At 42.7% G+C, this 15,425-nt stretch overlaps 1 protein-coding gene across 1 annotated transcript in view; it reads left to right on the forward strand.

The window, feature by feature from the left end:
• The window catches only part of CLVS2 (clavesin 2), a 95,992-nt gene that overhangs the window by 67,958 nt on the left and 12,609 nt on the right, over window positions 1–15,425 (forward strand). Inside the window, exons 3-4 of the mRNA XM_030195530.1 lie at window positions 3,339–3,449; window positions 9,692–9,912. Coding sequence (XP_030051390.1) covers window positions 3,339–3,449; window positions 9,692–9,912 — 332 coding nt within the window. The remainder of the gene's footprint in view (window positions 1–3,338; window positions 3,450–9,691; window positions 9,913–15,425) is intronic.

Genomic DNA, 15,425 nt, shown 5'->3' on the forward strand with positions numbered 1-15,425 from the left:
TGACCCCAGTTCTCGGGTGTGGTGAGGGACCCCCCGAGTGAGGAGCTGAGCCAGAGGTGTGTCCGGGGTTACACCAATTAACTGCAATAATTGATTGCTAACATAATTTATTCCTAGTTAATGCTTGATAGCTAAGCAGTTTGTGCATGCATCTTTGATCCACATACAAATTTGGGTGTCATATGTAGAATCTGGGGGTTACAACCTACATTTGTAGGGTCAGTGTGGTTATATAAAGAGTAGCCTAATGGTTAAAGCAGCCCCCTGAGAACTAGGGCAGAGATCCTAAGGATGCCAGTTCAAGCCCCACTGTAGTTTTTGAAGGAGTAAAATAGCTCCCCTGGAGAAATGACTACCTTATACTCAAAGGTTGTGGGTTTGAAGCTCAGGTGTGCACTTTGTAGATGACATGGATGGGGAGATTGGATAGGCCATATGGTCTTTATCTTCCTCCATGATTCTATAAGGTGCAGCCTAGCTTGCTTCTTGAATCCTAAATTGTATCACAGTATCACCATCCTATCAGGATAAGCACCGTTCTCCTACTGGTACTTGAACCTCAGTGTCATAAATTTGGTTCTCAACTAGGAGGAAGTCTCGTTGGATGTTAGCTTGGATGTTAGCAGCTACATTTGTGGTGTTAGGAATTCTTTCCCCTGCAAAACTGTTTTTTCCCTTTCTGAAATTTGAGAGCGTTTGCTGTTTTTAGGATGACCTGCAGAGCAGAACCAGAGCAGCAGGGTGAAGCGGGCAGTGGTGAACCCAGCTGGATTGTAAAGGTGCAGCTGACACCAAGGAAGTTTAATGACAGGAGATGGCATGACCCTATGTAGCTCGTTTTGTGGGCTGAAGCCAGTGGGCCAGTGACCCCAAACATTTGCAGACGCTATTGAAAACAATAGCAAACTTGTGAGGTTTATAATTGTTTCAGTAAACCTTCTTGGTTTTGCATTTTTTTTTGGGGGGGGGGGGATATGAGAGAGTTGGGGTGGGATTTGGAGAGTTTTGAGGGGGTCTATGAAGGGGAGAGGGTTATATTTGAAATGTTTTTGCCAATGCTCAAGTACTAAAATAAGACTTGACACGGCACCGTGTTTCAGCAAAGTGCCTGCATCAGGAGTCTGTGAGTGATGATAAATAATGAATATGTACAAAAAAGGGGATAACTGGCAATTTCTCAGTGTTTTTGGATGACATCATCTTTCTGAGTTGTACTTCTGCTGCCGCTACAACCTTCAATAGTGTATCAGTATCGCCAGTCTATCTAAAGACGTGATCCAGTGTTATCCCCTTATTTTAGTACTGATTAAAGACTTTAACTCCATCATTACATCTCCTGGGATCTTTGGAAGAGTCACGTTGATCATGCTACTCCCACTTTTTTTGAAGGGATTAATGAACCCCCCCTTTTTATTTTTTTGAAGGGATTAATGTACCAATCCAGCTCACTAATGCCTTAATACCATCTCCTACATTAAGAAAATCTTGTGTTTTAGGTTGGGCATGCAAAACTCCTCCCCCCCCCCCCCCCCCCCACCCATGTAGCATGGATTAATGAATGAAGGAATAAGTTCACACACTGAGATCATTTTTTACTAGTTGCATAATATAAATAAGTAGTCATACTCGATTTTATTCTAGTTGCAATTAATTGATTTAGTGCAGGTTTTGTCTGCACTAAATTGGGTGTCCATGGAATACTCATTTTCACATGCAGCTGCATGATTTAATGCAGACATGAATGATACTCTAGCTTACTGAATCGGCACTTTAGCACAACTATCTATAGGACCCTTATAATAAAGCTAATCCCTGGATTCTATGTGTGACGCCTAAAAATCCATCCGGAAACCAAAGCATTTTCTATAATCATCTAAATTTCAGAAAATTATTGAAGACCACCTTGTTCAAGAAGGCTTACCTTCCAGACTCAACTAAATTACCTCTTCTTGGTTTCAACAAAATTCATTGACCCTTTTATCTTGTATTATCTTATTATCTTTGCTGTTTTATATGATACCTATTTGATTACTATCTTACTATTACATTGTTTAATTGTATTTTTCTGAACTGCAGCCTACCTATAGTTATGTGTAAGCCACATTGAGCCTACAACTAGTGGGAAAATGTGGGGTATAAATGTGTTAAATAAATAATTTCCATAACTTAATTGGTTAACATGCTAATCAGCACTGTTAATTGGATGGTAACAAGCAATTATCAGCATTAACTGGCATTAATTGAGATTTACATGCACAACTCACTAAGTGTATTCTGTAACATGGTACGCCTAAATTCTAAGTCACATAGTTGAAAAGAGGGCATGGCCAGGGGCAAATCATGGGCATTTCTAAAATCTATGAGCATTATTATAGAATACACTTGATCTGCACCTAATTTAGGTGTTGGGATTTACACCAAGCAAAGTGTGGTTTAAATAGACATGACCACATTATTTATTTATTTGCATTTTGCTCACACCTTTTTCAGTAGTAGCTCAAGGTGAGTTACATTCAGGTACACTGGATATTTCTCTGTCCCAGGAGGGTTCACAATCGAAGTTTGTACCTGAGGCAATGGAGGGTTAAGTGACTTGCCCAAGATCACAAGAAGCAGCAGTGGGATTTGAACCAGCCACCTCTGGACTGCAAGACCAGTGCTCCAACCACCAGGTCACTCCTCCACTCTATATTAGTCATGTGGCAAGCCACTCAGTGTATTTTATATACTATGTGGAAATTTAAGCCTATTCTACAAAATTTAGGCATACTTTAGAGAATATGCCTAGGTGTAATTTTTTCTCTGCGCCGATTTTTCAGGCGCCGTATATAGAACCTAACCCTAAATGCAAAGATACCCATAGGTATAAAATGGGCTTCTTAGCATTTAGCCTGTGCTAAGTCTGTTAGTGCTTGCCAAGCTTAATAAAAGGGCCCATAAGTTACCCATTTATAGGAGGAAGACTTTTTAGCCAATTCTGGTTTCTGTCCCAAAGCAGTGTGGCATTTGTAGTCCCCAATTCTTCCCATTGGGATTGGTACTGCAGGTTCTATCATGTATCGGGATGAGGATGTCAGAAATCCTTGACTGGTCCAAAATCTCCTTCCTGAAACTGGATATCTTGGAGCTTTTCTTTAGTAGACTTCATTGAGCCCTCATGTACAAGAGGTCATGGTTGTAGTGCTACTAGTCTAGAGAAAAATATTGGCATTATCATGAATGTACACCATCTTGAAGATTTTTTTTTCCATTTCAAATGTGTAAACAAATGCATTGTGCCATAAATTTGTCCTTTATTTAAAACCTGCTCATTTGAAGATTTATTGTCTTTGCTTTAGGATAGCTTTCCTGCTCGGTTTGGAGGAATCCATTTCGTCAATCAGCCTTGGTATATTCATGCCCTCTACACAGTCATACGACCCTTCTTAAAAGAGAAAACACGGAAAAGGGTAAGTTCCATGTTTAATAAACTTATGTAATTCTGCCTGCTTAAACCCTGCTAGCACTGATATTCAATGGCATTTATCTAGGTAGAGCTACTGAATATTGGCTCTAACTGGCCATATGCAAAATTAACCCCTAAATGTATTTGACTGCACCCTGTGTAACCTATGATAACATTTAGGCCTAGATACCATCTCAAATTTTCATTCTCATATGGAGGTAATGGAAAAGACTTTGTAAAGTACTTTGCACTTTGTAAAGTACTTTGTAAAGTAAAAAGCAGAAACTGTCAGAGAAATAAAGTAATAGTGGAAAGTAAGTAAGATATCTGATGCACTAGGCCAGTGGTTCCCAAACCTGGTCCTGGAGGCACCCCTGCCAGTCAGGTTTTCAAGATATCCACAATGAATATTCATGAGAAATTTACATGCACTGCCTCCTTGGTATGCAAATCTCTCATTTGAATATTCATTGTGTGTATCCTGAAAACCTGACTGACAGGGGTGCCTCTAGGACCAGGCTTGGGAACCACTGCACTAGGCAAATTTTCAGCTGTTTGTCCTCCGAGTCCAGAGGCATCTCGAGACCCTACCCCCAGGATTCCAGCATCTCTCTTTCCTCTTCTTCTTTCCTCTTGCTCCCTTCCCTACACCCCACCTAGGGTCAGCAGCAGGGTAGCTTATGGGAACCGCTGCCATTCTGACCTTTGCAAAGCAAGAAAAGAAGTTAAATTCGGAGAAGGAAGGGCAGGGGGCAATGCCAGAGCACGGTGGGCATGGGAGATGGATGCCACTCCAAAACAGTGCTGCCTGAGACCCCCCCCCCCCCACATCACATGGCCTAATGGTAGGGCCACCACTGGTCCTGCACCTATTTTACAAAAGGCTCTACATGTGTCTGAGCCACTTGTAAAATGATGTCCCAACTTGAACATTTGAATTCCCCTCTCCATGTTGTTAGTGACAAGTCTCCATGTCACTTATCTAAGCAGTTAGGAAGTTAGATCAGCCTCTTAGAAAATCTAACCCCACAGTGTAGCTAAGTTTAGCCACCCACATTCTGGATGAACCCTGGTTGGGTTGGGAGAAACAAGTTAGCCGGCTAGAGGTAATTTTCAGCACTAGCTGGCTAATACAATAGATATTCCATGAAGGAAGTGACCTCAGTATTCAAACTGTCATACTCGTGTACTGCAGTTTATTGAATCTCATGAACATTTTCATTGCATTGCCGTCGCCAGATACTTCATGTGTTCTTGGCCATGTCCTCATGAAATGGCCATCTTGGGGGCCTTTTCTTTTAACAGGGCCAGCCCCCACCTGTTGCTAAAATTCATGGTGGGTTAGTGACAAGGCCTACCCCCACCCCCGTCTAATTAAAAAATATAGTTAAAATTAACCTCTATATGTTCAGTTCCTTTGGCAACCCCCCAAACCCCACCTCAGCACTCCTCAGTAGAACTTCTTCCCTATTCCGTAACTCTCTTCATTCTTATTTATCCATCCTTGGAGGTCTAATGGGGATGAAACACTGCTTTTTAAAATGGTGGTGTTTGTTCTCAGATACATTTTTGTGCTGGAGGCAGCTTTTTAACCCCGGTGTCTGGCATTTCTGAGCTGTCACACATTCCTTCAATAATCACAGATTTCTTTCTTCCTCATATATTTGTCAGAAGGTTTCAACTGTCTATAAAGCACCTATCTGTGTCTGCTCTATAATCATAAAGAGACAAAAATTCATTTTCAGAAAATGCCAGTGCTGTAAATATATCCAGAAAAAGTATGCTAGTAGTTTAGCTTCAACATTTCCTTTGCACTCTGATGTCGAAATTTGTTCAGTCAAGTAAGGTAAAGGCGCGATAGAAATCTGAGGTGCCCATCAAATAAATAAGTCAATAGTCCAATTCAAAATCAAGTCTAAAACGGATTAAAAGTATGCAGAGATTTACTCTTGGTATTCCTAGAGGAGAACTTTGCTTCCTAAAATTACTTGGCTGTTTATCACATTGATTTTTTTCACATGTTTTTCCATCAACAAGAAAGGAAATGGCTTAGCGTAATTTCAGTTGTTTGGTGAATAGTACCATTGGGAATTTAACAAGTCATAGAGGTCAGCTGAATAGAGCAAACGGTATAATCATATCTAAAAAGAGAAATTAGGAAATACTTCATGACCTACTGCAGCAGTGGCCTCAAGCTTTTGTTTCCATGTAGGATTTTAATTTTCAATCTGAAATGCGTATGTGTAGATTTATCTCTCTTTCCTTTTATTCTATTTGGGGTTTTTAAAAATTTAAATATTGTATATGTTATATTGATTGTAAATGCCTGATCTTTGCGACACAACAAAACTAAAGAATGTAATGGACATAACACAAGTCTTCCGTTCTCCGATTCCCTAATGTGTCTGTGCCACATGAACTTGATCTTACCACAACATCACTTTGTATTTGTTTACACCGCAGTCTGTAATGCCTCTCCGGTACTATGTAAGCCACATTGAGCCTACAAATAGGCGGGAAAATGTGGGATATAAATGTAACAAATAAATAAATAATGTGATTAATGAATTATTAATATCATCTGATGTTGTTCATATTATTTTTCTTGATCTGCAATTGTAATTCATATGAATTATAATTTATCTTGTACTAGCTCTCCAGCTAAGGGGTCCTTTTACAAAGGCACGGAGGGCACTACTACCGGGGTACTGCGTGTGCCTGGAGGTAATTCCGAGTTTGGCATGCGCCAAATCCCCTAGTAGAAAATAATTTTCCGTTTGCTACCTTATGGGGCATTCCCGGCGGTAACTAGCAGAGTGCCCATGTTGGCACATGCTGCATGGTTATCTTGTGGGTAGTGTGTGAGCCCTTACCGCTAGGTCAGTGGGTGGCGGAAAAGGCTCAGGCCGTAAATAGGTGCGCACTAATTTTAATATTAGTGCAGTCCCATTAAAAAAAGCCTTTTCCAGGCTGCGGTAAAAAATGGCCCAGCGCACCCCTAAAAGATGCACCCACACTATACCACAGGCCATTTTTTACTGCAGCTTTGTAAAATGGCCCCTAAGTGAATGAATTTAATTAAATTAGCATTTAGGAAAGCTCAAAAGCCTTAACAATTGCATAGCTGAGCGTTTCTATATTACAGCTTAAAAAAACGTAAAAATGAGAGAACAGCTTAATGGTTATATAAGAACAGTGTTGTTTTTCTAGCAAAAAAGGTGCCGGTACTCAAATGCTAGGCCACCCTTCAGGAGTGGGGTAATCACTGAGGGACCCACCCCATAATAGCCAGGCCACTTGCAACCATTCATAGAATCTATAACAAGACAGAATTGGTGTGTAGAGCCTAAGCTCTTTCATTAAAACTTGGGTTCCATGGGTCAATTTTAGCAGACAATGGAAAAGGTGCCGGTATTCAGAACCCCCAAGTACCCCCTCAAAAAAAGCCCTGTATAAGAATGTTACAAACCAGGGAAGCCAGAGTTCAAATTCCGTGATTTTGGGCAACTTACTTCACTTTCACCTCAGATATAACTTGCTTTATAATCCTATTAGGCAGGCATATAACTTGTGTATCTGAAAGTAACTGGCCTTGAGCTCAGACCTGGAAATAGGTGAGTAAAAAAACTAAAATCACTGGGGGGGGGGGGGGGAGGGGTTGATATTCAAAGTGATTGAAATGGTCAGGAAAGGCTTGTGGCCATTTAAATCGTTTGTGCAGGGTTTTCTGCAGATGTTCAGCGACACTTTAACAGATAGCGCTGCTGAATATTCCCTCTCACAACCCATGTTGAAACCAGCTAGTTTGTGGGCAGTCCAGGGTGGAGTTAGGGCAGAGTGGAAACTTAGCCGATTAGTGCTGTTTTTCAGTCTGCTAATGATCTATCATCTAAGCCCACATAAAGTTAGGACAGAAAAACAGCTGCTGTAACTGAGTTTCTTGTATTGTTAGCACTGGCATAGCAAGGGGGGGGGGGGCGGGACGGGCGGTCCGTCCCGGGTGTCAGCTCGGGGCGGGGGTGCTCCCTGCCAGCTCCCCCCCTCGGCGCATCGACACCCCCCTCCCCAGTGCCCACCCTCCTCCGTCCAACCAGCTCCCTACCTTTAAAAAAATATCGGAATCCGAAGCGAGGCGCAGCGCCTCACGCCTGCACGTAAAAGAAATGTGCACCGTCTCATCGGGCCTTCCCTCGCTCTGTCTGTCCCGCCCTCCGCTGACCCAACTTCCTATTTCCGCAAGGGTGGGACAGACAGAGTGAGAGAAGGCCCGATGAGACGGTGTACATTTCTTTTACGTGCAGGCGCGAGGCGCTGCGCCTCGCTTCGGATTCCGATATTTTTTTAAAGGTAGGAAGCTGGTTGGATGGAAGAGGGTGGGCACTGGGTCGGGGGGGGGGTATCGATGCGCCGAGGGGGGGGGGTATGTCATTGGGCTGCACCTGGGGGGGGGGGGGTAACGGCAAACCGCCCCGGGTGGCAGCCCCCCTAGCTACGCCACTGATTGTTAGGCATATTTTTTTAAATAAAGACTTCTGCAAATGAAAAGGAAAACAGCTGTCATAACTTTATACAGCAAGTTAACTGGGCATCAGGCAGAATATTGGCTGTTGTGTGGTTAACTTCCAGGTCAGAGGTCATACCTGAATATTCAATGTTGAGAGCTGGCATTGAATATCCAGGATTAGTTCAGTATTTAAAAGCAACCATGGAAAACAACAGTGATAAGCCACCTGTAACTTCCATACGCTAAATGTAAAAATTAACATGCAGTATGTGTAAAGGCCAGAATTGCTTAAGAATTTATCACTGACTCCTGACGCAGGCACTGTGCGCTGAAATACGGCTTGTGTCGGGTCATTAACACAAGATTGGTATTGAAGTTATATGATTAAAAGGATTTGTGTTCCCTGTTTTTGAAGGCTCTTAGTGCTTTCTTTTTGTTGTTTTGGACTTTGTCTTGTACCTCGTACCCTCTCCGTGTATGTTCTACAGGCTATTGGGGGCATACTCAGCACATCCCCACAGAGTTACTGCACAGAAATTTTTTTTTTACCACATGTTGTGTATTGGCAGTGAGCATGGGTGCACTTAATGCTGCTTCTTGAGGAGGCTGTGAATACACTAGTGCTAACTGCACAAGCGCCAGCACACTGTAAAGTACCATTCGAACACTGCAATGTGCAGTCCATGCCAATCTTCTGCTCAAAAACTGCTACATTCTCCCCCTTTAACATGGTGCGCAGTTAACACATGCTGTCTATCAAATAGTGAAATAATCATAATCACAATAGAAACTATAAAATACACAATTTATACTAAAAATGACATTTTCACTCTGACAATAACTCAAAAATATAATTTGTAGTCAATATTATCAAAACTAATATATCAATAACAATAATGTACTACTGTAAAGTGCCCCTGCAAAATAATATCAACACGTGGGCATATTAGATTAGCAATTTGAAACCGGTAGTAACAAAAAATTAGCCAAAAAGTACAATCTACTTGTAAAACAAGTCTATAATGTTATACATTAGTTCTGTATATTTAATCTGTAAAAGTTTTTTCCTTTATTTTGTAACTGGACTTGTTATGAGTGGAAATCCAGTGGTATCTAACATAGGGGCCCTTTTATTAAAGGGCGTGAAGCATTAACTTAAGGTTAGTGTTCCAAAAAAGGCTTACTGCAAAACGTGTTTTGCGGTATTTTGCCTGTTTGTGTGCGCTAATCGTGAGGTTTTTTGAATTTTTTTTTTTTTTACATTTTTGGGGGAGCAGGTGTGCACGGGTAGGTAAGAGGCATTGCAGCTAGCATGTTCTACTTACCGCATGCTGACTGAATACCTGGACTTTAACGCAGGAAGCACTTTGTGCCTTCTACATAGGAAGCGGTAAGTGTTCCCTTGTTAATTTTATGCAAGCCTCTCCAATAATGGGAAAATTAGAGCGGGACCTGCAAGCAAGCAAAAAAAAAAAAAAATATTGGCACATTAAATATGGGCTTCGCGTGCAGGAAAGTCCTGTATAAAACGCATTAAGCCCATATTTTAGTGCATTTTAATAAAAGGGGCCCTTAGTCCACATACTCTTATTAAATAAGAAATTATTGTCTTATTGGATTTGGCTCACTCCTTTTTTTTTTTTTTTCCATTTTCAGTTGTAACTCAAGGCATGTTACATTCAGGTACACTAGGTATTTTCAACATGTGGTGGTTTTATTATTTTTCTGTACTACCTTTGCAGATATTTTTGCACGGAAACAACCTGAACAGTCTGCATCAACTAATTCATCCAGAAATCCTGCCTTCAGAGTTTGGAGGAATGCTGCCACCTTACGACATGGGCACATGGGCAAGAACGCTACTAGACCACGAGTATGACGATGACAGTGAATACAGCGTGGATTCCTACAGCATGCCAACAAAAGACTTGGAAAAAGATTTGTCCCCTAAATCCATGAAAAGGCAAGTTGAAAGTTATTTTGTGGTAATTAACCCTGTTTTCAGTTTGACTAAGAACTGCTCAACGTTGGTTTGGTTATGAAACTATAAACCAGAAGTTCAAGTAATTCAAATTCTTCATTAACCTAGTAACCATCCATGTTGGGTGAAAAAAAATGCTTTGGGATTATTATATGTGAGGAAAGTTCAAAGTGTAAATCAACAGGCCAACTTTGCACACTGCTTCTACTTATAGAATTCTAGGGATAAATATTCAACTTGCGGCTGTCCGCATTTTTTGGCTGCTGCACCAGCATTGAATATCCAGGTTTATTCAGTTGGCTATTTCTTATCTAGTTAAGCAAGATATTCAGTACTTAACTGACTAAGCAAAACCGGATAAAATCAGGACTGTCTTATATGCAGTCCAATTTGTCTATTCGCAAAATAGCTGGTTTTCAGTTTAGCATTAAGGGGTCCTTTTACAAACGTGCAATAGTGTTTTTTAGCATGTGCTAAAAATAAGCGTGTGCTAAACGCTAGAGATACCCATATATTCCTATGGGCGTCTCTAGCATTTAGCGCACGGTAAAATACCCCTTACAGCTGAATATTAGCAGATAGCCCCCCACACAAGCGATTTAACCAGCCAGGAGCCCTCCTGTATGGCACTGTTCCTTCTAAGCTGTACAGTTGCATGGCTGTGCACCTTATGGTAAAAGGTCGGACAGCAGTTCTGGCCCCCTGTGCAGCTCGCACACAAGAACCTGCTCCTTCTACCTCCTGCAACCACCCTCTGTCACTACTTCTGCTGTATTCCAAAACCAGTAGCAGATGTGGCAAAACAAAATATATTTTGTTTTGTTGTTGCTGCTGCTGGTGGTGATGCTGCTGATTGGGGAAGCAGCAGTGGCTGCAGGACTGTTGGGGGGAAGGGGGCAGATGGTGAATGGAAGTGAGGAGGTGAGATGCTGGATGGAGGGGAGGTAGATGCTGGATGCAAGTGGGGAGGCGTGGTGCAGATACTGGATGGAAGTGGGGAGGGAAAGACACTGGGTGGAAATGGGGAGAAGGGGGCAGATGCTGGATGGAAATAGGAAGGAGGAAGAGCAGATGCTGGATGGAAGTACAGAGGAGGGAGAGCAGACACTGGATATAAGTAGGGAGGGGGCAGATGCAGGATGGAAGAGAGGGAGGGGCAGACACTGGATGAAAGTGGGAGAGAAATGGCAGACACTGGATGAAAGTGTGTGTGTGGGGGGGGGGGGGGGAGAAATGGCTGACACTGGATGGATGTGGGGAGAAAGTGGGGCAGATACCAGATGGAAGTGGGAAGGAGAAAGAGGGCAGACGCCAAATGGAAGAATGGAGGGGAAGACAGGAGGATGATGCTGGATGGAAGAGGAAAGGAGAGAGCAAATAATGCATTGGGGGGGGGGGGGGTAAGAAAGAGGGCAGATGGTGTATGGAAGAGGGGAGGGGGCAGACTCTGAATGGAAAGGGGGAAGAGGGGCAGATACTGGATGGAGTAGGAAGGAGAAAGGTAGCAAATGCTAGATGGAAAAGAAGAGAGGGCAGATCTTGGATGGAAGGGGTAGGGATTTGATATACCATCTTTCTGTGTTACAATCAAAGCGGTTTAGATATTATATATACAGGTATTTTTTCTCTCCCTGGTGGGCTCAGAAACTAATTTTTTTGTGCCTGGAGAAATGGAGGGTTAAGTGAAGTAGGCACACACTGGATGAAAAAGGGGAGAGAGGGTGCAGATGCTGGATGGAAGGAATGAGAAAAGGTTGCAGACGCTGGATGGAACACAGGAGATAGAAGGCACAGGTTGGATGGAAGGGGAGATTAAGAAAAAGGGCAGATGCTGGATGGAAAAGGGGAAAGAGAGGATAGGGGCTGGGAGGGGGTAAACAAAGTGGGCAGTTGCTGGATGGTTATAGTTAGTGAGAGACTGGGGAAATGAGAGGAAGTGAAATAGGAGAGCTGGGATGAAGGAAAGTGGAGGCAAGCTGTAGGTAGACACAGTGGGCCCGATATTCAGGTAGGAGAAGGCAAGGGAGACAGGTTCCAAACTGCCCTGAAGCTCTGGGGGCCCAGAGACTCATCACAATATAGATAGATAGATAGATAGATAGATAGATAGATAGATAGATAGATAGATAGATACGCTAAATTCCCAATCCCCACCAGCTCCTAAATTATGCTTCAGCTGGTAGGGATTAGGGATCCCCACCAGCCACAGTAAGAGTGCCACAATTTTGGGTGGGCCTGAGTTCAAATTGTATGGGCCTTGACCCACCCAGGCTACACAACCAGCTCAAGTGGTAATTTTTTTAAATGACCATGCACTAATGACAGGTGAAAGAAGCAACCACGTGAAGTAAAGGAACACCATTACCTATGACTGACAACATTAGCGTATGGCCATTAAGATAAAAATGAGAAAATCAGCCACAACTGCTGTAAAAATGGTATTAGTGTGCAGGAAAGATTCACATAAGAGTGCACCATGGCTGCAGCTTAGTAAAAGGACCTCAAAGTTAGAAGCATAAAGCCTTTGAATATCAGGCCCTATGTATATATACAAGTAGATAGATAGATAGATAGATTTTAGGCCTATACCTAAAAAGCATTTCCACTTTTAAATGGCAGCCTTTATATATGTAGGTCACATACAAATGTAAATAGCAATTTTAGAAAGCTGTTTTACACCACATAGAGATTTCAAGAGGGGAGTTTGGATGGGGTTTGAGTGGTGCCAAAATCTACTCATATATTTTCGATTTCACAAAAGAAATACATGTCTCTGGGGGAAAATATCCCTGTTGAGTTTTATACCAACTGGAAGCCACACAGAGATTTTTGAAGTGTTCAGACAGAGCTTTGCACAGGGGATTAAAGGATTCACTCTGCTTAATCCCTCATTGTACCTCAGGAAATGGGATTTGATAACTGATAACATCTTATTTTTTTCCACAAGTTGAAACCTCTCTTTATGCTTATGTTGAAATACAGGAATGTTATCAATACAAAGCTGGTTGGTTATCAAGTAACTGGCACAAAGCAAATCTAGATAAAACAATGATTCTGTGGTTGGATAGTAAAACAAATCCCCCTCCCCTTGAAACAGGGTCTACTATTGCATGGTCAGTTCTTGCTTTGCGTAGTCTTAGGGTCTGCATTCATTCCCCTTTATCTTTTGAGCCTCAGGTTACTGCAATAGTGCAGAAGGCTTTTGTTAACTTGTGTTAACTGACAGGCAGATGATCAAAGCCCCGCGCTGTTCCAAACAGCGCTCTAAAAATAGAGCTGGAACAGCGCGGAGCTTTACCGCACGGATGATCAAATTTAAGCAGCGCAATTATCTCTGATCATGGGGTAGAAGTGCGGGCGAATTGTGACGAGCATGCGCTCAGCACAATCCTCCCGCACTTGTTTGACAGGTCTGGGCTGTCATAAGCCCAAACCTGTCAAACACAGGGGCTGGAGGTCCATGGGACCACCAGGCCCTGACTACCCCTGCCCCGAGCAAGGCAAAACGGGGGCTGGAGGTCCAGCCCCCCCCCCCCAGGTTCAGGGAGGGCTGGAGATCCGGTGGGTCTCCAGCCCCCCCAGCCCTGCCCAGTGCATCCTGGGATGCGCTGGGCAGGGCTGGGCGCCGCCATTTTGCAACGTGGAAGGAATAGGAGGGAGGCAGGCTGCGTCTCTCCTCCAACCAAGGTAGAGGGGTGGGCACAAGGCAGGCAGAGAGGGAGGATGGGCGTCGGATCGGATGGCAGAGCGGACCCTTGCCAATGCTGGGGGTTGGGTTGGGTTGGGGGAGCAGCGGCGGCCACTGGATCACCAGGGACCATTTTCTGGTGGTTTGGGGGGGGGGGGGCTGGAGACCCACTGGATCTCCAGCCCTCCCTGAACCTGGGCAGGTGGGATCATCGGGAGGGACCAGAGGTCCGCCGGACCTCCAGTCCCCTGTCGCTAGGGGGGTGTTTTGCATCGTTGGGGGGAATGGGGTCCTGCTAGCATGCAAATGCATGCTGGACAGGGATCACCATTCCTCCCCAATGATCTGCAAACCCTAACGCCAGCTCGGAGCTGGCATATGGTTTGTCACGGCCAGCGACTCAATCTTTGATGCGCTGGTCGCTGATCATTAGGGATGAATGCGTTAAGCCCCATTTAGCATGCATTTTCATGCTACTTGCGGTAAGAGCCCTCGAGCACGTTGTTTCACACGCTCGAGGGCTCTGATCATGCGGGGTTAGCAAACGCCGATGCTAGTATGGCACTAACAGCCTCTAGCACCGGCGTTTGCTTTTGATCATGAGGGTTTGAGTGTTTAAAAGGCTTGCCCGGGGCTATCCGGGAATATTCAGTGACACTTAACTGGTTAGTGCTGCTGAATATCCCTGCTAACCAATTAAGAAACAAGCAGACCAACAGTCTGAGGAAATGTACACCTGTTAATATATGTTTTCATATTAATATGTGGCCATTACTAAATATCAGCAGATTTATTTGTCAATTGAAGTTTTTTTTGTCTAATTACAAGCATAATCATTTCTGCATCATTGGAGTGCTTTTAAAATTAATGCTGGAGCACATAAATTTTAAAACTTTTATATAGCAATTTTATAAGCGTTTTTAAGGGTAATAAAAATTAGTGATTCCAGGTTGACAGGGCAAGGCAAACCCATTCCCACCACTGGTTTTGCTTTTTTTTTTAAATTTGTGAAAGATCAATATTTTTAGTCTGAAAATGTGACATTTCGAACAATAAAAACACATTTATTGATTTTACTCTCACTGATTGTTCATTTTATGCTCATATATTTTTTTTGAATTTGAACCATTTTTATTTATTTATTTATTCATTCTTGTATCCCACTATTATCCAAAAGCACGTTTCAGTTCAAAGTGGCTTACGGTTTACAATTATAGAAATTACATTGATGTGTGTGGTTTGTAATTTTCACTTATACGATGCTACATTGGTGCATTATGATTATAAAGTGGTGTAAAGCATCGGTCGTGCATGTGTTTATCTATATAATTTCTTGAAAAGGTATGTCTTTAGTTCTTTTCTGAACTGGAGATAGTTTATGATGTTTTTTGTGATCTTGGGTATTGAGTTCCACCATTTAGATCCCAGATAGCTAAATGCAGCTATGTAGATGGGTTTGTATGTTATGTTTCTGTAGTTTGATAGGTGAAGTAGTAGCTAACTTCTGGTTCCTGGATTTGCATTTCTTGCAGATAGTTCTATCAGGTCTAGCATGTAGTCTGGGGACATGCCAAATAGTATTTTGAAAATAAGAGTGCTTGCTTTGAAGAATAGTCTTGCCTTGATTGGGAGCCAGTGTAACACTTTGAGTAGTGGTGTTGCTCTTTCATATTTGGTCTTTTGAATCAGTCTTGCTGCAGCATTTTGAATGGTCTGCAGCAATTTTAGTATGCTTTCTTTGCACCCTACATATGCTGCGTTGCAGTAGTCTAGTTGGGACAGTATCAGTGATTGTGTTATTAGGCAA

Source organism: Microcaecilia unicolor, chromosome 3 (genome assembly GCF_901765095.1).
Source record: "Microcaecilia unicolor chromosome 3, aMicUni1.1, whole genome shotgun sequence".
Lineage (NCBI taxonomy): Eukaryota > Metazoa > Chordata > Amphibia > Gymnophiona > Siphonopidae > Microcaecilia > Microcaecilia unicolor.